Here is a 25,849-nt window from a genome sequence, read left to right on the forward strand (position 1 = left end):
GTTCCTGTCTAATTTGAAGATGTGCTCATGGCAGCAGCAATGTGGATTTAGACTTCTGAAGAGAAATGTGTTGAGCGGAAAAATACATGAATATGTGCTCTTGAACATCTTTAGGTTATTTTACAAAACTATGGATGCTCACTTGAATATACCATTGAACCATAAGGACACAGGGAAAACCAAAGAGGCATAACAAGAGATGAGCACAAACAGAAGTGAAAAACCAGCTGAGCCATAAAAGTGGGACAAACCAGGAAGTTTCCCATAAGGAGGACACGGATCGTTTCCTTACCTGAATGTTAAAGCTGCGTGTTAAAACACACTGATATCAATATAAAGACATCCATGAGCCTTTAACAAATCATGTCCTAATGGTGCTGATGCTGATTTATTTCTTTTTTTTTTAAGTGTTACATCATGAAGTGCAGGAAGCACTGAACACCCCAGCTGACTGCTGGGGTGCACGAACACATTCCTCACTGAGCTACACAGGACTGGTCAAATGCAAGTGAATAGCAGAGAATATGCTCATTTATATGAGCATATTATCATAGAATATGCTCATTTCAATGGTGTTTGGGAGCAGGCTCTTCCAGCTTGCCTCTGTGGCTGCTTGCAGTGTTTTTGATGAGTTACACAAGGAACGTGAATTTCCTTGGCAGGTACCTGGGTTACTTGGAGTCTCTTTCCCAGCCTTTCTGTGTTCTTCTGGTTCTTGTTGTTACAGCTCAGATTGTGAACAAAAAATGGAATATATTCCCTTCTTTGACACCCTACTTGGGAATTTCATCCCCTGGGAAATGCTCCTGATTTGGTTTTGTTGTTTTTTTTTTCAATTCTTTTTCAGAAGTTGAAGTTTTAAAATGTAGTATCTCTCAGATAAGATAATTTAAGATTTGTGCCTGTACTTCATAGTTGCTAAAGACAATAGCTTTCCCAGAGGTGTCTGTAGTAGTCCTCCTTCTGAGGGAATTTTTCAAAGTCTGAATTGACAGCAAAGGCCATGGTCTTCATGGCAAGTCAACAGGGATCTGACATCTGATTGTCTTCTGTACCTTTGATGTTTCTTTCCTGCTAGCTATTTGGGCTATAAAGTGATTTCTCTGCAGTGTACAACTGCAGCTGATTCCTAAAGTTGAGTTCTCCCTAAATCTAAGATGTACAAAAGATTCCTCCGTGGTGATACCAGGAGCTCTTCTTGAGTATAACATCTTCTTTCCATCACCTTTGCAGCCATGTTGCCAGTGCAGTGTCCAATTTACCAGCCTATCCCAAACATCTCAGGAGTGAAATCTTGTAGTTTGCCACTGTTAGTTCATCTGTAATGGGCCAAAAAGGAAACAAGGCATGATGCTCCATGCTCCATGCATCACACTGAACTTAAATCATGGAATACAAAATTGTGAGTCATGGATCTTCAAAAGCCTCCTTCCCACTGGAAAGTGAATTTGTGGAGAACTCACAAAGCACAAAGCCTTCCTTATAAGTGGAGCTTTGGAGCCAAGCTGACCCCAGGATGTGGAAGCAGCTTGGTGGGGTCTGATGGAGAGGGATGCCGTGCTTCTTGGGAATCCTAGTCCCCAGGAAGAGCAGGGGTGGCATTTTTCAGCTGGTTCTCTGCTACCCTGACACCATCTGCCTGCTGTTAGGTTTGTGCTGTAATCAGGCACTGTGTTTGCAGCTGCTCGGGGTCTCAGCACATCCAGCTTCTCAGCAGCTCGCCAGTTGCAGCTTCAAGGCAGAATCCTCCAGGAGCTTCAGCTGGATGGACCCCGTGCTATTGTAACAATGCAATTTCCAGGGCCTGGGTTAGAATTACAGCTCAGCTTTAAACTCAGTGTCTCCAGAGAGCACTGCAGAAACACTTGTTTTTTTCCCTAGAAGTAAAACAAAAATATCCTAGTAAAATAAGCAGAGCTACTCCATGCCCTTGAAGAACGTCTTGGTGAGTTCCTTTGCAGGCACTTGCTTCTATTATGAAGTAAGAACTGAAGCTGGGAGAGAAACTCAAGAGGAAAGTCATATATTTTTCTTCTAAAATGTTGAAGAGATTGAGTAAAAAATAAAAGTTAGTGAGAGGTAAAGAGAAGCTTTTAGGTTTGAAGTTTTCCTGTGCCTTTTTTTACTCTCTTAAGAACTCAGCTTTGGAGTGAAACGTGGGAACATGCAGAGCACTTTGTCATCCAAGTATAGAAGTGCTGCAGATAAGAACAAATAATTATTAATCAGTAACACCACTGTATTTTATTGCTGCTTCCTGTTTAATGAATGCCTTGTTCGTGAAAGAACCAGGAGAGATCTGAGATTATTTGAGGAGAATTTTTGTTCAGTGGAAGGCAAAGGAGAGATAAGAATGGAATCAGTTAAAGTCAGAAGGAGGCAACTAATACGGCTTTTGAGGTATCAGTGATGCATTTGGTATTATTCATGGCAGTGACTCCTGTATGGCTTGTAAGTTTTCTACGCTTTCATTTGCTAAATTAGGTGGGACACCACATAAAGAATAAAGTAGTCAGTGAAATGTAGAAAGATTGAGATCATCACAATCATGCAAAGCTTGTAGATGCCTCTCCACAAAATGTGGTTAGCTACAGCACTGATTTTTATGTTAATTTACTAGTGAATAATTTAAAAAGACCTGTTTACTTTTTAATAAAAAGGAAACATATAAATTGGCTGAGTGTTCCTAATGTTACTTACAGCTGCCATTGAGCAGATGTGAGGGATTCTTAGTGGTAGGCTAGACCAGAATAAGTTTTATGAATAAACAAACAATTTCCTTTTACTACCAACTCTTTCAGGCTGATTCTCTCCCAAATTCACTGTGAATGGCTTTTTAAAGTCTCCTCATAAATAATTACCTTTCTTGTGGCACTTTTTTCTAGGCACTTGAATTTTAATTACAGTGATGAACTGTTTTAATAAGTTGTTAAATAATTTTATCTTTTTAGGAGTGAATGTATTTTCTATTTCTCTTTGACTTCATCGGTTCCTGGGACTTTAATCCTTTTAATTCTTGCTAATTCACTTCATAAATTCATGCTGGAGAAGTAAACAGCATGCAGCAGCATCACTTTCTTTTGAACTCTGTGCACGTACACCCACCTCAGCTTGCTGGTTATCAATGGTCTCCTGTTACTAGCAACCATTTTGTTTAACTCAGTCATTTGGATCACAGTAAGTATGAAAAGATAGGTAATTAAATGGAGACAATGTGATTTTGCTTTGGGCTAATGTCTGGGGGCCTTAAAGCCCTCCATGGGAGTGAATACAGTGCTTAGTTCATAGATAAGGGATATGTAACACCGCTGTACTTCACCCCAGAACAGCACCTTCCAATGTAAATACTTATCAGACACCTTTGTGTGTGATTTGATGTTGGGAAATGCTGAACACGGAGTTCCTCCTGGCTTTTTTTTGCTGTTTATGCCAGAAGGGAAGGTGCAGGCGGGGTGGTCGTGCTTCCCGGCACTGTTCCTGCCCCTGCCCGTGGGAGCTCAGCTGAGCCCAGGGGGTGTTCTGCCTGACAACCTTTGTTTCTGGACATCTGAGTGAAGAAGCCATCGAGTCTTGGTTTGAAAAGACAGGTGTCTGCTAAGGAAGCAAGGAGCCTCCCCTGAAATGGAAAATGTAAAACTCCTCCCTCCGAATTATTATAAATTTCGAAATTAAAAAGCTCTCAGGCAAAGATATGGGAATAGGAATAACAGTTCTTTACAAGGAAAATTCAAATATAAATGCAATAGTACAAACAAAAAAAGCCCCACTGACAGAATAGATCTGACCCCTGTGTGTCAGGGTGGTGGCACAGTCCCACCCCATGGGGGCTCAGCCCTCCTGCAGTGCCAGCTGTGCTTCTGCTGGAGCAGGGATCCTGCACAAGGCTGGAGTTTTCCTCTGGAGCTCCAGGGCTGCTGGAGATGGGGCTGCTCTTCCTCTGGGAATGCAGGGCAGGAGAAAGCTGCTCCTCTGGGAATGCAGTGGGCAGAGGCTGCTGTGCTGTTCCAGGCTCAGATTGTATCCAGGTAGGAATGCTTGGCTCCTCCCCTGGGCGGAGCATCTCCCCATGGGATGATGGAATTTTGTCAGCCATGCCTGGACACTCACTGACCATGAACAGAAGTTAATTAATAATTAATGGCCCATGACTAGACCCTATCTACTGGAGGGAGCATTGGTTTGTGGAAGAGATTGCCCAATTAACAGAAGAGAACTGCCCCACCTCTGACAGATGGAAATAGAATTTACTCTTATTTTACAATCCAGGACACATTGATACCACAGTAAGACTCTGAAATATTGCTGCAAATTTTACATAGATTTTTTTTTTTCCTGTAAGAAAGATATAAAATGTGCTGTCTCAATGAATAGTGACACTTAATAACTTGCCACTAAATACCTATGAGGCTATATATACATTTAACACAAAAAGAGTTTGATATTCAATTTCTTTGATTCACAATATTTCAGTAAAAAGAGTGAAATGCCAAAGTTCAAAATGGTCATATCTATTTAGTGTAAGTTTTTAAAAATGTAAAACCTATATATTAAATGTAGATTTGAAGACTGGAATATCATCTTTGTTTTGCCAGTGGACAGGTGAAATCAGCATTTCTCTATCAGTTTCAATATATTGTTTTTTTAATAACCAACACCCATGCAGCTGTTTAATCAGGTTGTTGGTGCTTTTGGTTTGAGATGCTCACCATAACTGCAGTCTGTGGTAAGATCAGCACACAGGCTGTTGACAAAGGGAGGTGAAAAAACAATCTCCTGGCATATTAAATACCTTTTTATGAGTTGCTCCCTTTTTGTGATGGTGCTTACTGGTCTTTTTTATTTCCTTCATTCGAGTAGTGCTCAGTATGAGCTTATGCCAGAAAAGTCTGACTGAATTTATCAGCAGCACACCTTCATAAAGCATCCCTTTGAAATAAAATTGTTAGTTTTGCCATGTAAGCATTGTTAATAATGCAATGGGAGGAAAAAAGGATTTCTTAAAAAAAACCAGAAGTGTCTTTCCCTGGCTGCCAGCAGAGAGGTGCCTCCTGCTTGGAGTGTGGCTGCACAGTCAGGGGTTTTGGTTGGTTTTTTTCACTGAAGGGAGCTGGCAGGCTTTTTGGTATTCAGGCTGCCTGAAGAGTTGGAAACATTGCAGAGCAACCCTACTGACAGTAGTGAAAACATCTGGAAGTTCTCATCTACACTGCAACCTGCGCACCTGAGCTTTTTTGGCTAATGCCAAATTATCAAGGTGGAGAAGGAAAAAAGGAAACACTCTGAGGGGCAAAATTTTCTGGAAAGTAAGAGCTTTAAGTAAGATTGATGCCCTTTAAAAACAAGCATTGTGATGCCTTAATGTGTAGGTAAGGCCATCCAGGGTGTTTTAAGGCCCTTTGTATATTTGTGGCATCAGGAGAATCTAGGAAGTCCATGATAAAATCTATGTGTTTGCAGCTTGTTGGTGTTGAAGGTGTTTGAGTGTCATAAAAAATAAGCTAAAAGTGGCTCACATTTTCCTGATGGTCACCAAAGTGGAATATTCATCCCTCTATGCAAGCCCTCAACAAATCTGTTCTACTTGATCTGTAAAAGCCAGGTGGAAACAAACAGGTCACAGATGAGTCTGGTGAGATCTGGCACCTTTTATTTTTAGTTTTTACACAAAACCAGGAGCAAAACATTGACCCTTCCAATTTCTCAAGGAAAATACCTTTGATCCTGGAAATCCCCCTGGCAGTTCAGCTGTGCCTTTGGTTGTAGGGAAGTGTGGAAGAGGGGCTGATGCTGCTCTTTGTCCTCTGCATGACAAAGAGGCTGCATGCTGGACGGATCCTGACTGCAGCATTAAGACATGGACTTTTAAATCTCAAAAATCAATCCTGCCTTTCTCTGGGTTAGCGTAGGAACAGAATCTTAAACTGCTTTTAACATCAAGTGTTGAAAAACACTCAAAATGACATTGAAGTGTCATGATTTTGGCTGCATTATGGATGGTGGATTTTTTTAAATCTTTAAAATTCATAGCACCTTCTTGATAAAGTAGACTGATTTTCTACTTGCTTCATTCAGTGTGGAGTATTTCCAAATTGATTTTAAACAGCTATTTCTTCAATTTGAGTAATTTTGTTACGAGCTAATAGACAATACGTAAGTGTACCTGAGCTTTAATGTTAACATATTTGTTTCAAAGTTGTTATCAACGTTAAAAAGCACAAAGCTAAATGTGGTTGCTAAAACATGGAATGCAATATGCCACGTAGTGCTGTGATTCTAAGCCAGCATGCATATTTATTATTTTGTTCCAAATTGCAGTGCTATTACTGGTAGATATATCAGGGTTTTAGCCTCAGTCTGTAATATGTCATGCACAGGACAACATTTTGAGAGGCTGAGATGTATTGATCCAAAACCAAGAATGCCAAGAGGGAAAAAGCCTGACCTAGACCAGTGCTGCTTTAATTATATCACGGTTTCAGCTACTTTATCATTGTTTAGGTTAATTTAAGCATGAACAAGGAAGTGATGCAATGAATTTCAGTGTTGGTAAAGGAAGCTTAAAGGGGGAGATTTTAAAATAAAGTTTCTCCCACAGCATTTTGGTTTTTCACCCGTCCTAGCCAGAGCATGTGGCTCAGTGCTGAGAGTGCTTGCATTCAATCTGAAAGGAGAGGCCAAACTTTATCCAAGCTTTACGTTTCTTCATCAGTAACTGCTGGAGGAGGCCATGGATTTGGGAATTTGGGGCCAGAGCTGTGCCACCAGCTGCCCCTCACTGTACTAGAGAGGGAGGTTTCTACTGATGTCTCTTGTGTTTTGAGTCTTGCTCAAAATCAGGAGTGTGGCAAAAAATAGCCCACAGAATGGAAATCAGCACTGCAAGTGGGTAAGCTGAGAGAAAGGTCTGGTTTTTCCAGTGACAGTAAGGTTAGGATTAGTTGTTGGGATTCCTTGATTTATTTCTTCTTTCTGCCTTTGGCTTGTCATGTGTCATTAGGCAGACTGCTTCAGCAGTTCCAGTAGTGCCATCTGCAAAAAGAAATAAGGTTAATGTAGGTCATATACTGAGTGCAATTTGTAGCACACCCTTTTAAAGAAGAAAAATGGGATCCTGGTAAATAAACATGAGATTTAACAAGCAGATAACAATACAAGTATTCCTTAAACTTCCTTGTTGTCCCATAACAAGTCACTCCTGCTGCTTCCTCTTTGGAGAGGAAGAGGAATAGCTGTTCCAGCAGCAAAAAATTGCCTGAACTCCTTCACCCTGGCATCTCCCAGCCCTGCTGCTGCATGGCAGTGCAGGGAGGTGACTGGGAGCATGTTTCCTTCTGGGCTTCAGGGTGGCTCCAAGCCAGGAGCCCCTGTGACAGGGATTCCAGCTGTGCTCTTTGGACCCAGAGCAGGTGTCAATTATTTATCTCCTCTTGCTCCATGCCTCGTAGGGATGGGATTGGGTTGGAAGGAATGCTCTAAAAATAGCAAGTGCCTATGATGTGTAGCTGAGCAACAGAAGGTGGTGTGGCTCTTCCTGCTGAACCTTCTGAAGAAACATTTTAAATGAACACACAAGCAACTAATTAATAATAGTATTCTGTGGAGACCTGTGGTAGAGGCTGCAACAGTGCATGAGCAAGCTATGCATAATTCAGCAATGCTGAATTCTTTCAGACATCATCTACAGGGAATTTTGCACAAGTGTGGACTTGGTAATTTGTCCCTTTGTGTGCATGTGTAAGTGTTCCTAAGGACATTGTTTGGCCTGCAGAATCCCTGTTACTGGGGGTGCTGTTCAAGAAAGGGAGCATCCATTCTGAGTCTTCAAAACAAGCTGGGATGGGTTTTCAGAAAGTTGTCTTACTTGTAAACAGACACTAAACATGGAGCCCTATGATGGGATTTTTACTTTTTATCCCCCTTTTTCCCCCTCTTTTTCAAAAAGAGTTGCAAAAAATGGGCAGTTCTCAACAGACCAAGTTAAAAACCAGCATTTTTCAATGGTAGCTGAGAAACAGGCATGTGAAAACATGCAATGGCACCTAACCAAGTGGTCTGGCAGTGCAGCCTTGTGTCATGGAGATAATGCTACCTGCTGAGCTACTGATAGAGTGAGTTGTCACAGCTTTGTATTCTCTTCTCCTGCATGGCAAAGCTCAGCTAACGGGGAATGTATTTTATCTCTCTGCTGGAACAGGATAAGAACATGTAAGTGGGACAATTAAGGATGAGGACATGTGAGTGGGACAATTAAGGATGACTCAACTGACAAGAATTAGCTGCTACATTAGCCTTTTACATCTTGCCCTGCCTCTTATTTTCAGAGGGTTGTTAACCTGGCCACCCCAGTAAGGCTAATTTGTGTGTGAATCTGAAGACCCTTAGTTTGGGTGCTCATAAAATAGAAAGATGACTTGCTAATGGGACTTCATGCACATTTGGTAGGGTACTATTTTGTCACTGATGCCTTGTCAGCAGAAACAGCAGGTGGGTTTGCAGGTCCTCTGAGCAGAATTTTTGCCACCAGTCCTGGAAGTCTTGGAAGGATATGTGTTCTCCCTGAGTCACTGCATATTGTTATAACTCAGTTGCAGCAATGAAGATGTATTTGTGCTCATTGCAAATACTTACAGAGTAGCAGAGCATAATTGTCCCTCTGCAAGCATCTCTCTCCAAACTATTGTTTCAAACTGCCAGCCACATCTTTGTTCTTTATTAAGACTAAGGCAGCAACACAGAGTCTGTAGGTATCAGGAGATAATCATTCCCCAAGGGCATTTGAAACACTTCACAACCAAAAGGTTGTGATTACTCCACAATTGCTATGCTGCTTATTATTCCTTATTGCTTAATTATGGAATCAGAGTGTGTTTCCTGGATGCTGTCATCTGAATAAGATTCTCCACTTCTCACGCTCTGCTTCAGTGTTAGGTGGGCTGGAAATCTCTGTAGATGTACAGAATAGCCACAGGGAAAGCCAGTTCTGGAAGATCTGCTGACCTTTTGGGAGACCAGAGCATTCATAAATGAGGCTGTGTATCTAGAACAGATAAAATATAATGGACTTTCTCTGAAGTGAATGGTCTGTTTGTGTGGAACCCACAACCTTGGTGTTACTGCACCATGTTCTACCAGCTGTGCTCATCCCATCTCCCTCCTTCAGTCAGTCTGACATGACTCACTGCCTTGAAAGGAAGTGTACTGTTGTGGCTTCACGTTGGAAAATTAAAGTAGAAACTGTGGTCTTTTCCAGGCTCACTGGGCCTAGAAATCCACCCTGAATAACTGATTTTACAAAATCTTGGATTTAATGCTTCATTGAATCATGTAATCTACTCTAAGGAAGGGGAAAGCCATTCAGTGTGTATATTAGCCTTAGCCTTGATTTTTTTGAGTGTATCCCTTTACAGGAAGATGAGAAGATGGGTGATAAAACTCAGGGTTCTAAATCATCACCCAAATTTCCAGGTGAAACTCCTTCTGAACTTAATTCCCTAAACTTGTTTTTGGGAACTTGAATAAGAAATAGACTGGGTGAAACTCCCTTATTATCACAAGGTAGGCATAAAGTTTGCTTAATGAGGTGCCTTTTATGTCAGCACTTGATTTTTACATCCCCTTTTTCATTGCCGAAATCCAAACATTAACAGCACCCTCCATTGTGGCACTCTGTGCTAGTGTGGGTCCTCTGTCTTCTGCAAGAGGCTGCCTGCAGTCCTGCTAGCAAGCTCTTGTGCCATAAAAAGAATTTGTTCAGCAAATAAAAATGTATTGTTTTCATTGTTAGAGGATGCTACTTAATTGGCTGTATGTTTGTCTAATAATCACATCTAAAGCTGATTATTCTCATAATAGCCTTAAGATATTATTTAAAAATAAATATATAAATGCACAACTTTTGTACTAATACTAGTTTTTAATCTCTTCTTGTTTCTATGAAGTCTGAATGAGATTTTCAAAATTGAATAATAATTTGATCCGTTAATCTTTTGAAGCTAGTAATTTTATTTTCCCCTCTTTGCAGTCTCTGAGGCTCGCAAATGAATAGAGCTTCATTACTGGAGTCTGCATTTAATAACCATTATCCATTATCTTGTAATTAAGACTCCCTGTAACGAATCATGAGGACAATGCAAAAATACATAGTACATTTCTTTAATGAACTGGAAAATGTTCATCTTGTTCTATTTAGTAATGAGTTGCTGAATAGTCGTTAAATCCACTGGAGAATAGAACTAGATGGATTTTGAAGACTATCTTGAGTTTGTGGTTAATCTATTAGAATTAAAATTTCATCTTCTATTTTTATCAACAGCTGATTAGAAGTCATTCTGTTTGACTAAATTGATTAGAAGACCATATACAAGGGCAGCTGTTGTTTAATGAAAGTTTTTAATGAAACTGTACCATAGAGACTTGTAATTATAAGACTTATAAAAGCTTTGACTTACCTTATAGCAGAAAAAAATGAGAAGTATTGCACTGAAGGACTTTTAAGTGCTACATTTCGAAAGGGAAATTAAAAATATAATTTGGTGATGTTGGAGTTACACTTCCACTGCTCCTTGTTTTAATGTGACTATCAGATGTCCGTGGTGTCTCCCTGGAAGGGAGCAGCTCTGAAATGTGCAAGTCAGTTGTCTCTCCTGTGTGCTCCATTCTCTGCAAAGCCCTATCAGCTATTAATTGCCTCTTTTTGCACATTGCACTTTCTGTGGAGTTGGGATCTTTCTCGCATATAGCTGTTTCTCTCCAGAATGGAAGCTGCCACGGGAGGGTGCAACTGAACCATCACTGGGCTGACGTGGTGCCTGGTCAGGAAGCCTACAGAGAAAACTGCGTGGCCTCAGGAGCCCCAGAGCTGGTGGTACCATTTGGTTGTGTTTAAAAGCCAGAGAAACACGCCTGGCTTTGTGCTGCCTTGCCGGGAGGCTCTCTCCGGAGCGCGCTGCGGCGCACAGAGTGTAGTCAAGGCAACTCCTTTCTTGGAGCCAGTGCTGAAACTTCCCTTCCCTGCTCCAGGGGATGTTGTAGAGGCATCATCATTCACATAAGACACAAAACGGACCCCAAGCCAAATCTGAAGTGGAAGCAGATGCAGTTCCAATTGACTTAAGTGGATGATGCACACTACTACACGATGTTTGAATTATCCCTCTTCTTCTCCCAATTACTTTTGATAATTAATGATCCCACAGTACACCTTTTCTAAGAAGTAGGTTCCTAGGGGTGAAGTGTGTCCTAATGAAATTAAAGAAGTTTTGTCATTGTGTTCTGATCATGCACTGCAAGGCACATTATTTTTTGTTAGTTTCTTAGCTTTTTGTTACACTGTGCTTCAGGATTTCTTTCAAGCCAAGGAAGAACAGCAAGAATACACAAGAATGTTACACAAGTATTAAGGCAGGCAGTGGAGAATATTACTCACCAGGGAGAACACAGATAAAAATAAGCCAAGGCTAACTCTTGTTCTTTAAAGAACACAGATGTTTTGACCTTGTTTCTGCATTAAATCAGACTGTGGATTTAAATATAGTAACTTGCAATGTTACAATTGCTAAATGCATAAAAAGGGAGTTTTGCCTTGGTTTACAGTGTTACACAGCTGGTTTAGTAAACACACATGAGATATCTTTCCCTTCTTTTAGAAACAGCTGCGGGAGATACAACAGCAGACTGACAGACCTGAGACCAAGTGAAGTTAAATTAAAAAAACCTGATGCAAATAATTTCTATTCTCAAAGATCCTGGTGGAAATACTAAAATGTTGATTTATGTACACCATGGGGACATCTGTGTAAAGGAATGCTTCAGAATTGCTGTGAAACAGGAGGGCATTTTTGAAGCTGTGAACCTCCATGTGCAGAGGGACTCTGGTTCTAAAACTGTTATAAAACATTTTGCTTCCTTTCAGGCTCTGATTTCATAAAGACATCTACTGGAAAGGAGGTGGAAAACGCGACCTTTCCCGTTGGCATAGTCATGATGCGAGCCATTAAGGAGTACTACTGGCAAACTGGCTACAAGGTACTTCACATTTCCTCTGAAAAAATTAACCAAACAGGCTCACTCACAAAGAAATAAGGATGCAATAGTATAGATTTGCTTATATTCTTTTTTTTTTTTACTTTTGTGTTTCCTCTCTTGAAGAACTGTGACTTCATTCTGGAAAGCTCATGCACTCAAAGCCTTCCCTGCTGCATGTGGATTTGAGTTTTTATTCACTATTTAGGTGGTCATGCCCATTAATAACAGGGCTGATAGTGGCTGACATGCTCCCAAAAACATCAGCAGAGCTATACAAATGTAGAGCCATTGAGTCTGTCCAATGTACACAACTGTGTTCTCTGACTTTGTCCTGGCGACCCAAGGGATACATTTTGCTCTTTCCTCCCTTGCCATAGAGGCTTTTCAAGGGGACAAGGAAGCAAATCCAGCTCTATCCCATTGCCTGGGATGGAAGGAAGGAGGGGGGGAACAAGGGTTGGAAGAACGTTATATCCTGGTACTTCATGTTCATCGATCAGGTCACTGCCAGGTGAGGTCGGTGGAGAAAAGGGGAATGTACAGCAAAGCCAGTGATGAACTGTCTGTGCATTCATCCTTTTGCTGCAGCACTGGGAAAGGAGGAGATTCCCAGGAGGGTTTAAGCCACCTCTCACTTCCTTTTTCCATGGGCAGGTGGGGGCTGCCAGTTGGATCAGGGGCTGGTGTTCAGCAGTGGGCTTTGTCCTCGCCTTCAGCGCCAGGGCAGGAAGCCATAGCTCCAGCTGAGAGCCTCTCCCCATGTCTGGCCACTCTTCCCTCCTCTCCAGCCTCTCCTTCTGTCCCTTCTGCAGGTGGCCTTGCACGGTTCAGCGTCAGCAGATGGGGTGAGCAGTGGGATGGGGGCTGAGAAGGCTTCAGGGGCTGTAGGAGCTTGAGGAACGTGTGACACCAGCTTGGAGGTGTGCCCACTGACTCTGCAGCCATCTAGATGAGGCCAGCATGGATCCCTGGGCTGTCCCCACTCCTCCTTTCCCCTCCTGCCTCTCCCTCTGCCCCACAATAACTTGAGCAGCCCCAATAGTCTTGTTTCTGTGGGAGCACATCAGTGCCCCAGCGTGAGGCAGGTCCCTGGGGCCAGCGACCCCCCTGGGCACCAGGGCCGGGTGCCACAAGCTGCATTAGCACAGCTTTGTCCCCATAATTGGATATAAATGTTGAATTCACCTTTTGCTTTCAAAGGAGGCATTCACGGTGTGAAATGTGTTATTAAGAGTAAGTGCTTGTGTCCGTGTGCATGTGTGTGTCAGTGAATTAGATGTAAACTGACTTTATGCACTTTTATTAACTGAAGACAATATTATCAGTGACAAGACATTTCTAAATGGTTTCTTTAACAAACTAATTTTGCTGCTGTAGGGATGCTTTCTAGCAAGGCGTTGCCTGGGAAAAACAGGTTAATACAGAAATTAAACTTCTTCAAGGAAAGGAACAAGTTGCAGAGTAACATTTATTGACTGATAAGCTGTGGTGGTGATATGAAAAGTGTGCAATATAATGGGAAATAATCTTTTCCTGTCATTATTGAAGGACATACATAAATTGGTTTTTCTGTTGGGAAAACCCCCAATCCAGAAAAACTTATTACTTTTAATAATGTAAGGTGAAGAGAAAATTCTTGAGGAGATGAACTTATTAAGCAAAATAATGAAATACTGTGAAACAGCAGGAAAGTGGTAGCTGGACTTTGTACTGCTCTTGAATTAAATTCCAACCCCTCCTTCCTTTTACGTTTTTATGGCAGTCAGATGTGCTGTTTGGAAAGCTGGTAAATGGAGGAGAGGACAGGCTTGTCTTTGTCAGCTTTTTTGCAAAGAAAAGAGCTTTCAGAATCTGCTAAAAGGGGAAGGAGTTCTGAATGATGGTTTTAATTCTCTTATTAACTCTGTTTCGCTTGTTTTTGCCACAGATTATCTCAAAGAGACGTCGTATTTCTAGGAAGAGATCTAAATTCAAATTTCATTAGAATTTCTCTTCCTGAGGGAAAGCACATTCCAACTGTTTTTGTTTATTATCTGGAAGATTCTTTTGCAGTTGCTGGGCTTTAAATTCTTTTTGGAGGTCTAACATTAACAGACGTATACACACACTCACACATCTATTTGTCCATCCACAAAACCACAGTTTTTGTGGTTTGGATTTATCAAGCTTTTCCTGCTTTTGTTCCTTTTAATCTTATTGGAAATATGCCATTATCACAATGCTCCAGCATGAGAGAAGGATTTATCCTGCATTTGTTGGTCCTGAAATCACTATATAAAAAAGATTACCAAGCACATTTTAAAAAAGATACTTTCTGATTCCACTATTATGTCCATAAGGCACAAAGAAATCCTCAGTGCAGTGAGGTTTTGGGAGCTTGAATACAAAAACAAAATGATAATTCCTGCAGAATGTAAAGGAAAAAGGAAACATAGGAAGAATCAGTGTGGTGCTCAGATTTACCTCTTTCTTGTACAGGAATAATTTTTCCTGATTCCCCTTGCTTTTCCAGAGTTTAGGTAGCTGCTACAGGCCAGCATTTTGGCATTTTTGGTGAGGGATTTGATAGCTTGAGTATCACAAGCTCTGTCTTGTGTTTAAATGGCACATAACCAAAGGATTGGCACTAGGGGTGTATGCCAAGTGCACAGCAGGTCCAGCATGGGATTCCAGACACCCTTTACCTCAAAGTTTTACTTGGTGTTTGTGCCTTTGCAGACGTGGAAGTTCACCTTCAGGTATGACCCACATCCCACACAGAGGGACTGAAAGCACACCCAGCCTGTGGTGAAGGACAGACCTTTCAATTTTTCATAAAGACAGACATAATCTAATTCCCACTTGGAATATTTTAGTGAAAATCAAACGTCTGATAGGTTTGAATGCACAGGAAAATCATGTGTAACTGTGCTGCACAGGCTTTTTATAAAACACAGCCAGTTCTCAGTGCTGCCCATGAGCCAGCCACCTCACCTGCAGCATCTTTAGAGTTATGTTATTGTAGATTTGTTGTTTTATATTTGGAATTAGATTGGCAGTAGGTGATGATGAGATGGGCACTATGTGATTATGCAGGTATCCCTGTCCTGCCTAAATCCCTTGTACTAGAGGCAAAGTACTCCCATTAGACCTCAAGCCCAGCTCCTGAGGAAGTACACAGGAGCCAAAAGTGTTGCTCCTTCAGGATGGAAATGTTATCTTTGGCAGTGATGGCTGAGGTTTGGTAGCCCCCAGTTCTAGTCCAGACCTTGATATGTTTGCTTGGCAGAAATGAATGAATGAAGAACCTGAGAACAGAATAGAGATGGAAGCAGGTTTTGATATAGAAGAATAATAAATGTGTAAATTGACAATTGCTCAGCCAGTCTTGCTGGATAACAAAGAAAACATGTCAAGTTGGAAAGAGATTTGATGACTTAGAGCAAAGGATAAGCTGACCACAAACAAAAAGATGTCTTTACAAAGCAGAAATATACCACAGGCAAACAAGACATGTCAATGTGGCAAGTAGAAATAAGGTCTCAGAATTTTCCACTGCAAGAAAACTGAAGAACAACTTTAAGCTTAAACTGTAACATACAAACTCATGTGATTGGATAGTATTAACCATAGTATGGTAATGATATAGTTATGATAGGCTATAGGTAAAAGTAAAGGTATAGATTGGTTCTTATGTATTAAGATGCTCTGAACTGTTGTAACATCTTGGATACAACAAACTGCATTTTGGAGAGCTGCCTGAAGTCCTGCATCTCTCTGCAGGCTCTAACTCAGGTCCTTCCCAGGCAGAGCTGTTACATCACAGGCACTTTGAGACTGCAGCTGTACAAACATTGATTGCTCTTCTAGGGTTGCTGATGGACGAAAATGTGTGTTGAACTTCTATTTATTTTATTTTTCTCTCTCTCTAAAGGTTGGATTTAAACCTGCAGGAGGCATTAGGACAGCCAAGGAAGCTATTACTTGGCTCATGCTGGTGAAGGAGGAGCTGGGAGTGGAGTGGCTGACCCCAGAGCTCTTCCGCCTGGGTGCCAGTAGTTTACTGGGAGACATTGAGCAGCAGGTTGGTTGTTGGCAGCTCACAACTCGTGAAAAACTAAAGTAATCTTTCTAAAAGTGCTGGCTTACTGCTTCTGCAGAAATGGAACATCCCTCTAATTCATTATTAATGACAGGTTCACTTCCTGCTCAGTGTTTATTCAGGTTTGAGCTGCTGTTACAGACATCTGGGGCTCTGATGTTGGGGCAGCTGACCGTGGTCTAGGCCATGCTGGCAGTGTAAAATTTTACAAAATCTGGGCAAAAAGGGCTCAGTTTGTGCGTGTACAGAGTCTTTTCAAATGCAGTGTTCTCCCCTTCAGTCCCAGCTGTGACTGAGCCTCACAGACCCTTCGTGTCACTGTGCCACAACTCCTCATCCTGTGGAGAAAGTCACATCTCATCCTACATATGGGTGCTGCTGACAGAGAATGTTTTACATGTTGGCTGTTTCCTGGGGAAGAGGTTCCCAGTGGGAAGAAGGATTCTGACCTGTGTATCCATGATCTACATCAGTGGCACAGGGTATCAGCCCCAAAGGATGCAGGGTAATTGGGAACAGTGTAGTGTCATTGGAACTACCAAAACATGAAGGCTTTTGGTCCTGACTCCCATGTTCATTAAGCCCGGGAGAGGAGGTGATATTACCTTTAACCAAGAAAAATATCTGAGAGTCATTATCCTGCTGCTGCTGCTGGGAAAACATGAGGTGTAGGGGTTTTGGGGGACGACAAAACCTCCAGTCTTTTCCCTTTCCTAGCAATTGAAATACTGACATGTTCTAAGAAATGTTTTAAGAACAGCTTAGAGATGTCAGGTTAATATTCATGACTCCTGAAAACCCCTGGCTCACCCCTGCAATAAGAATAATGTTGTCTTGCTCCCTCTGCCTCACTCTTGACCTAAAATTATGTCCCTGGTTATGACAGAGCTGCGTGAGCTTTCTCTTTGCCACTGCCATCACTGCTGGGTGTTAGAACACAGCCAGTGATTGTGTTGCACCATTTGTTCTGATTCCTTAAGGGTTTTATCTTTTATCTGCCAGGGATTGCACAAATGCCCCAGACATGACCAAAGCTCTTGCTGTTCTATGCTGTCTAAAAACGTGGAAAGTAAAATGTCTCAGTCAATATATTCAATAAAAAACATACTAAAAGAGTCAAAACCAGATGCCAGAGGAAAGCATTGGCTTCTACCTGGCTCTCTTTGAAATCTTAGTTAAGAGCAGCAAGAGTCTTTGCTTTTTGCTTTTTTTTTCCAAACACAGCAGCAAGAACCCTTAGTTCATATTCTACAAATAAAAATATATTAAGGGATATTACATCATATTTTATGCATACACACAAACAAATATCTATCCTTGGCACTTGCAGCTTTATAGTCATATATAATTCCATCATAAATTTTCTTTTTTTCTTGCAGATTTTCTATCATGTGACTGGCTCTTATGCACTTCAGCATGAACTGGCAATGGCTTAGACACAAAACCAACTCAGGATTACTTTTACAAAGGAGGTCTTTAAGCAAACAGCATTCAGAAGTCTTCTGACAACCAAGTGCATATGATAGAATTAAAGGCCTAATTCTCCCTTCTTCATAGTTCATGGTATTTAAAAATATGCTCAAGTCTGCTGGTTGTACTTGATCCAAAAGCAGAAAAAAAAGTGGCATTTCTGAAATAGTTAAATAGTTAATACATACAGATTTGCAAAGTTAATCTTGCAAAGTTCCTCAGACCAGCCTGAAAAGCTTATTAATGGCAACACTGAAATACTATGAAAGAGATTTAGGTGGCCTGGTAACACTTTGCATTCTCAGAATATGAAATATATATGGAACGTTTCAGATTGCTAATTAAGAGCTACTGATCTTGGAATAGATTTCCATTCACCTCAGACAAAATCTTCTGGCACAGATGTGTTACACTATTAATTCTTCTGTTGATTCAGTCTCAGGCATTGTAAGGGGAAAGAAGAATGAAACTTCGTTATTATTTCTCTTTTATCAAATGTCTTCTGTAGAAAAAAAAAAAGAAAAAAAAAAAGAAAAAAAAAAGGCAATGAGACCTCTTTTTTATTTTTTCTATTTTCCCCCCCAAACTTGGGCACAGACATCCATATTTAGACCCTTGAATAAAAGTGGCTTGATTTCTGGAACAGCTGAGTATCCACAGTTGCTCCTGAAGTTAATGGGAGCTCTGGGTGATCAGAACAACTGAAAATCAAGCAGTCTCTATATAGGTGCCTAACTATGCATTCAGAGGCCTATTTTTAGGCATTTCACTCTTAAAATTTTAGTCTAACTTGCTTAGAAGCTCCAATTCCTGTCTCCTGTCATTTTGAAACACATTCATGCAAATCTTTCCATTTTAATGTAGGGGGGGTGACTGTCAGTTTGCAGGTGACACTGCTAGGCTGGCTGAACTTCAACTTTGCCATTCCAAAAGAAATACATGAATTTAAAAGATGATCTGAATTGTGTCCTGTATGGGGTTTAATGCTTTAATGTAAAAAAAAAAAAAAAAAAAAAAAAAAAAAAAAAAAAAAAAAAAAGAAAAAAAAAAGTGGTTTTTTTTCAGAGCACATTAAGAACAATACCCAAATCACCAGCACCTTTTGAATATCAGACTGGAGCTGGTAGATTCATTTTATCAGAACTGCATTCTGCACACTAACCAGAGTTGTACTAAAAACTTAATTATCTTATCATCATGACTAGTCTCACTGACTTAAGTAGGTCTCATCATGGAAGTAAGAGGAGGAGGAGGATTTTGCTGTAAATCAAGCTACAAGGTGCATTTATTACAAAGAGATTTATTATAAAGATAATAACTCTGTTATTTATCTGCCTATACCACCTGAATCACTAGAGTGCTAAAAAAAACCTTGGACAGATAGGAAAGCTGATTAGGGAAAAAAAATCAAGAAAAACAACATATACAGAAAGCAAAATCCCATATGAAGTGCTCAGGATTAAAAAAGGGCCTTAATTTCTCAGGAAATAGTTCATCCAAGGCTTTCAGTCTTTTTCTGCTTTAGGTCTCAACACAGAAGGTGAGGCTGAGCTGTGACTCTGTTTTCATGTTTGTTTTCCTGAAAATGGCCCATTTTTACCATGAATTTTCCTTCTGATTTCAATGCCAGTTTCATCAAGGAAAAATCCAAGTGCCTGTCTGCATATGGAGGGGAAAATTCTGCTGCTGAGCTTTCAGAAACACAGAGCCTCTTACAAGAAATCAGCTCCCACCAGGATTTTTCCAGTCTGACCCTCTGCTGTGCCCTCCCAGCCACCACACACTGGATTTTGCTGCTGTTTAGCTCAAATAAATGTTAATAAATGTTATAAATGTCCATACTTTCATAGTGAGGAAGTAAAGCCACTTGCAAACCACACTTTTTTTGTTGTCGGTTGTCTTTAGGACAATTAAGGTGACAATAAAAACTAATTTTTTTGGAGATACTTTAGTTTGTAGGTGAAGGACTCTGTGTAGTACCTGAAAATTACTGGAGGTCCAACTTTGCCACCTTGCTTTGTAAGGTGAGTCTCTGAGAACAGCCTCAGTGTCTCCATGGGAGCTGTGTTGATGAAAGAAGTTGCCAGGAGAAATTCTGGTTTTGGTGTGCACATGGGCTGCTGGTGGTGACCCCAGGGGTGACAGCTCTGTTTGCAGAGGGAGAGAGTTCCTGAAGAGTTGAGGATAGCCACTTCCCTTCTCCATGAACCTTGAAACGCCCCTATGTGAAATACTGTGCCACTCCAAGCTTCTCTGTTTTCACAGAAGCTCGATTGGAATGCAGTTTATACATTTTTTCTGCTCAAAACTTTTGTCAAAAAAGGAAAAAAAAATTAACAGGGTCTGTAAACACATCCAAATAAAGATGATTCTGGTTTGGAGGTTGTTGTTTTTCGAGGAATGAGCAGAAGGCTCAGTGTTTCAGAGCAATTGGTTGTCTTTGTTTAACTCCATGGTGATTCAGGTTTTATTCGCATTTTCTGTGGGCCACCAACACTACCCAGAGCTTTGTCTCTCACCCCTCCTGCAGAAGCTGCTGGTACCAGCCCAAAATTACCCTGCTGGCTGCCCTGGGGGGTGTGAGGGGTTGAACCTGGGCCAGGGATGCCATCAGGAGCAGCAAGGGCCAGGTTATCCAAGGGGCTGCCCAGGAGACTGCTGCCACCTGAGCAGGTGTGGGATCCATCCCGGGATGAGGCAGGGCTGGAGGCCAGCTGAGGCTGCTGGGCAGGGCCAGAAGCATTCCTGGGCTCTGAGATTCAGCACTGAGCCTGTGAGAGAGCCAGGTACAGGGACTCCTTTAATTTCGGAGCTGAGGTTGGAGGTGGCGTGGCAGGATCTTCGTTCCCACCCCCAGGAAGCTGGGAGTGCTCACGGTGTGGGCTCCTAGGCTTGCTGCCCTTCACCCTAACCCTTCACTGCCCTTTTTTCCATCTGTCCCATCTTTTTCCTGCTGGCCATTTGCTGCTCTTCAGCTGAAGTTTGTGGAGGCTGCAGGCAGCACCTGAGCTCCTGGGAAGCGTGGAGGGGGAGGCTCTCCATCGCTGCACAGGCTTTGGGAAAAGTTCAGATTTAGTTCTGTGCTTCAGGCCATTAGGAAAGGAACAGGCAATTATGCACTCATGTCTAAATATATTTCAGAGTGTAACATATGTTTTGTGCAAGTCAGTCTTGTATACTAATTTATTATTTTTATAACACTTATTCATTTAGGATTTTAAATAGATTCGTTTTGTAGACCACATTACTTTGCAAAGAAGAGAATAAATTCAAGAAGAAAGTAAAGTAGAAGCTGCAAATCTAGAATATTCTGCATCAGCTTATTTACTAGAAGAGGGAATTGGGTGAGAGGGTAAGCTTTTTTCCTGGTTTGTAGGAAACAAAGATATTAAATAGTAATTATATGTGAAGTGCACATATCAGCTGGGGCAAGTAATACTTTGATATCTTTATTTCATCAGTCATATAAGTTCATTCTTTCATTTCCTTTGTGAAGCAGGGAACATACATTATATACCATAGCACATGCCACTGAGACAGAAAAAACTGATCTACTTTTAATTTTATTTTGCTCAGTTGGAACTTTGTCTCCTTGCCTCTCTTGGGGAGGAAAAAACCCCACGAACAACAGCAGCAAGTTTTTTTCAAATCTTGGTGAGCTTTTGCTGAAATCACAGCTGGATGATATGTATTGTGTGGGGTAGGAATAAAAGGAGGGAACTGCTTTTATTTAGATGCAACCTGCTGAGGAGAGAAAGAAAATTGTCCTTCTGGTCAGTCCTTATGTAACAGGGAGAAGAGTGTTCTTATTATGTAAAGACATCATTGGTAAAATTACTGAATGCCTATTACTGTTAAAGTCACAGAAAGTCAGAACCATGCTAAATTAAGAGGTGATAAGGCTTAGAAAGAAGCACCAAGAATGTTTGCAGCCCTTGCACTCCCTAAAAGCAGGAGTAAGTGGGTGATGGGTGCAGAAAAATACAGCAAAGCTTTCCTGAGGCATAAAAGTTTCAGATCTCTGAGATCACAGGGAGTGTTTGAAAACACTGAATTGAGGAAGCATAAATTTAAAATTGCTTCTTTAGCTGAGATGAAAACAAAGGGCTTCTTAAACAATGTTAACAAACTGAGGAAGCCATACTGGAAATGACTACACTTGTTTTTTCAAGTCCTGTTTTCTGTGTGGAAGGAGAAGAGGAATCACAGAATCACAGAAGGGGTTGGGTTGGAAGGGAGCACAGCTGGCCCAGCCTCCAGCAGGGCCATCCCAGAGCACACAGCACAGGATTGTGTCCATACTGGAATACACCCAGTGAGGGAGACTCCACAGCTTCCCTAGGCCATCTGCTCCATGCTTGGTCACTGCACAGGGAGGTTCTTCCTTATGTCCATGCAGAACTTCCAGAGCATCAGTATCTGCCTGTTGCCTCTTGTCCTCTTGCTGGGCACAACCTGGACCATGCTCTGGCACTGCCCTCAGATATTATTGGACATTGGTGAGGTCTCCTCTCAGTCACCTCTTCCTCAGGCTGAACAGGCCCTTTGCAGGCTCAGCTGGTGCAGTTCACCATAGTAACCACACCCTAAGAAGGATGATGGTTTGCCTGGAAGGATGATGAGGTAAAGGCTTCATAGCCTGATTTTTCCATTTCAGTAATAGCATGAGCTCTGCTTTTATTCAAAGTCTTAGAGGAGTTCTCACCTCTTTACTAGTTAACAAGACAAGCAAATGAGCAAAGCAGCCAACCAGTTTCCTCCCTATGTCTGGGCCAAGGCTGTTTGGGTAATCCCATGGGTTAGGGGTCCCTGCCACTGTCACAAACTGGGGACAAAGTGGAGGAGCTGGGTGAGCTGCACCTCTGAGCCTGCCAGCTGCAGCCAGCCCCTGCTCTCACTGCCTGACAGGCTGCCCTGGGGCTGGAAAGTGCTAAAACTCTCTGTAGTGATTCCCAATCCACTGAGAACTCTTCTTTTTCCACCCTAAAGCTCAGACCTGAGCAACCAGCTCCTTAGGAGGAGGCGAGGAATGCGTGTGCTCCGTGATTTAATTTAATTACACGTAAGATGATTAAGGATGTTATCTTCATTTCCAGGGGAAATGAAACATTCAGCCAGCATCATGTCAGAAGGCTGGCACGTCTCAGTGCTGGCTGCTTTCTGCTGCCTTCTGCAGAGTCTGGGGCTTTCTTCAAAGCACAGGCACCACAGCTGACCCAGAGCCTGATTTCTTGGTGGAACTTCTTTAAAGGCACGAATTGAAACAGAGCTAAGAACGACTATTGGGGCTCTGAACAAGAAGGGCTTTGTGTTCCACTCAGCACATGTCTGTCCAATTCCAAAAAAACCCCATGGATGCCTCCACCCCGTGTGATGGCAGCTGTAACGAGGCCTCTGGGATGGCAGTGATGGGAAGATGTAGATAAAGGAAGAACAGAGGGGTATAAAGAAAAGTTGTGAGAAGTAAGGGAGGTCATTGCCACTGCTGTTATTGCTTCACTGAAGTGTAATCTTTTGTGATCTCTTTGGAACGGGAGGTAAATAATAAAACACAAGGGAGGGAAAAAATTAAAATAAATGCAGCCTGTGAATGCATGTTAAAACAGATGTCAGATTAAAAATAACTGAAAAAGAAATTCTACTGTAGGGGAAAAGCTGCTTTTTCCTTCAACATTTTATATTCCACCTTCATTAGGCGAAAAGTGAAAGAGCTGTAAAGGAAAAGGGGAACTTTTGTTGTTTCCCTATGAATGTTAAGAAAAGCCTAATGCAGGCACAGAGGGGAGGCTCTGTGGCTCATGGCGCTGGAGCAATTCTCAGGCTGAAGCCCAGAAGCTGCAAGGATGTTAAATAGATGCTGTGTGTGCCCTGGGACTTGGAGCTTTAAACCTGCAGTGCTGCACATCCAGGTGGTTTCATCCTCTCCATCCTCCCTCCCTCAGTCCCTTCAGGGTTGACAAGTCCTCTAATGTTGCAAAGAAATAAACCCTGCAATCTGGAGGGATCACATCATCCAGTAATGTCCCTCTCACTACAGATCCAGGCACCAGGGACTGACTTCTAGTTTCTTCAGCCCTTTTGAATGGGTTATTTCAGTTTTTTTTGACAGCAGAGTGGGGAACATCGACACACACACTTATTTTTTTCCCCACATGGCAGCCCAGACTGCACCCATCCTGTGAGTATTTCCTATCCTTGGAGATAGGAATTACTCACAAAATGCCTGTGCCAGTCTGTAAATCAGTGTCACCTCAGGTCTCTTCTGATAAATGTGCTTCAGAATGGCCCCTAAAAACTCCTGATCTGAAAAGCTGCTCTGCATCTGTTTAAAGCTCAAGGAGCTTTAAATAAATAGCTGAAGACATACTGAGGGTGGACAGGAAGGCACCACATTTCTTGGAGAGCTGGCATGGGTTGCTTGGCTTGTTCAGGTCAGCTAATGAAATGGCAACAATCTTTCCATGGTTTCCTTCTTTATTTCTGAGTGTGGAATGCGGGTTTAAATGAGAAAGGCACAGCTCTGTGACTAATGCCTCAGCTTACAGGAAGAGTCAGAAATGACAGATATCTTTGGCTGCTGCTCTGGTGTGGATGTCCAACATACTCAAACAACTCGATGGCATCCAGTGTGAGTATATTCCTGCAGTGATTGAGAAAAATGTCTTTACTTTTCTCTACCACTACCCTGAGCAAATTCCCACTACTCCTATTACTTTAAGACACTTAAGATGAGGAGGTGAGGAGGAGGCAGCTGAGGCAGGAGGAAAAGGTATCCCCAGCGGACTGAAGGCAAAGCTGTTTTGTAATTCCTGAAACATTTCTTAAGCTTGCCCTGACAATGCCAGGTAAGATCCCAATGCACAAGCCCTCAGAAGAGCTGCTGATGAGCAGGAGGATCTTGGCATTGTGCTGGCTTAGATTTGCCAGAGAGGAAGGAGCAGATGTGGCCGCAAGCAGCTCCACCCTGCCAGTCAGGGTGAAAGGGGGGTGTTGGCAGCATGGGAGGGTGCAGAGCTGCTCCAGTGTGTGCTGTTAGACTGCAGGCAAATCACACACAGCATTTTCAGACAGGGTGGACAGGTATCCATGGACCACCTCTGCCCACAGGCTGTCCCTGGAGACACAGCAGGAACGGCTCCAGCAGCAATGACCTCCCCATCAAAGCTGTGCAGGCAGAGGTTTGCAGGAGGTCTCTCCTGTATTCTTCCCTCGGATCTAATTTCAGTCACTTCCCACCCCTGCTTGTCTAAAAAAAAAAATCCTCTTGACCTTCTGCTCTGAATAAACGAATAAATGCATAAATAAAAGTTGCTTCCACTGCAGAGAAGTATCTATCCACTCCTCATTGAGTATGTGCTCCCTGAGCTGCCTCCTCCAGTGGAAATTTCTTTGTTTAGTGTTAATTCCATTTCATTTTGCTGATCGTGGCTGCCATTGTCTCCATTAGAGGGCCTCAGAGCAGTGTGTTACAATGTTTTAGGATGGGATTTAAACCTCTATATGTACTTTGGGCCTAATTTCCTCTCCTGAACTCAATGGGGTGTAAAACTGGTGCAACACACAGAGAGAGCAGGAAAAAAAAGTGCTGCTCCTAAGAATACATCAGTGCTTTGGGTTTTGCTGACGAGATTAAGAAACGCTGAGATGCTAAGAGAGAATTTTAAATACACGTGTGACAGGTGAGGCAGATGAGTAAGTTAATTGCTGCTTGTGTGTTTGAACACAGAGTAATTGGTCAATAGGGTATGTTTCCAGAGAACAGTAGTGAAGTACATGAGCAAAGCACAAATAGAGCTTTAAATCCTTCCTCAGAAATTACACTTATTCCAGGCAGAAGTTGGAGTCTCAACCACTTACAGGAGTCATAAACGTTTTATTCTCCATTATTCCCCAATTGTGGCACTGGCGAGCTAATTGCTTGGTCTGAAATTTTCTAGGTAGGTGTCTTCCTTGATTGAACTTTCTCACAGAGAGTGTCAGAAGATAAAGCTGAATAAAAATAAAGGGTGGGCTGGGAGTTTTCAGCTCACACCTAGAAACTGGAGCTGCTGAGATCTATGAAATTCCAGTGTTTTGGAGCGTGAACCTGTGGCAGGGGGGAGAATGGTCCTGCTGCTCTGGACCTGCCTTTGTGGTGTCAGTGTGGCACGTGGTGCCAGCCAGAGTGCAATTCTGGCAGGCAAGAGCCAGAGAAAGGCACTGGCACAGGTTAGAGGGGAAAAGGAAACAGGGAGTGCCAGAGGGAACAGGTGAAGTGGAAGGAAAGGCATGGGG

At 42.1% G+C, this 25,849-nt stretch overlaps 1 protein-coding gene across 2 annotated transcripts in view; it reads left to right on the plus strand.

Moving 5' to 3' along the window:
- DERA (deoxyribose-phosphate aldolase) overlaps positions 1–19,956 on the plus strand; it is a 47,524-nt gene extending 27,568 nt beyond the window's left edge. Inside the window, exons 7-10 of one of the 2 annotated variants that reach the window (XR_005952215.1) lie at positions 11,912–12,024; positions 15,938–16,087; positions 17,485–17,668; positions 19,206–19,956. Coding sequence is in view for 1 of the 2 variants with exons in the window: in XM_041398772.1 (XP_041254706.1) it covers positions 11,912–12,024; positions 15,938–16,087; positions 17,485–17,541 (320 nt within the window). In the remaining variant the exon portion in view is untranslated. Of the gene's footprint in view, positions 1–11,911; positions 12,025–15,937; positions 16,088–17,484 lie in introns of both variants that reach the window. The other variant, XM_041398772.1, reaches the window with a different exon arrangement.
- The last annotated feature ends 5,893 nt before the right edge of the window (positions 19,957–25,849 follow it).

This window comes from Onychostruthus taczanowskii, unplaced genomic scaffold, assembly GCF_017590055.1.
Source record: "Onychostruthus taczanowskii isolate IOZ18803 unplaced genomic scaffold, ASM1759005v1 scaffold15, whole genome shotgun sequence".
Taxonomy (NCBI): domain Eukaryota; kingdom Metazoa; phylum Chordata; class Aves; order Passeriformes; family Passeridae; genus Onychostruthus; species Onychostruthus taczanowskii.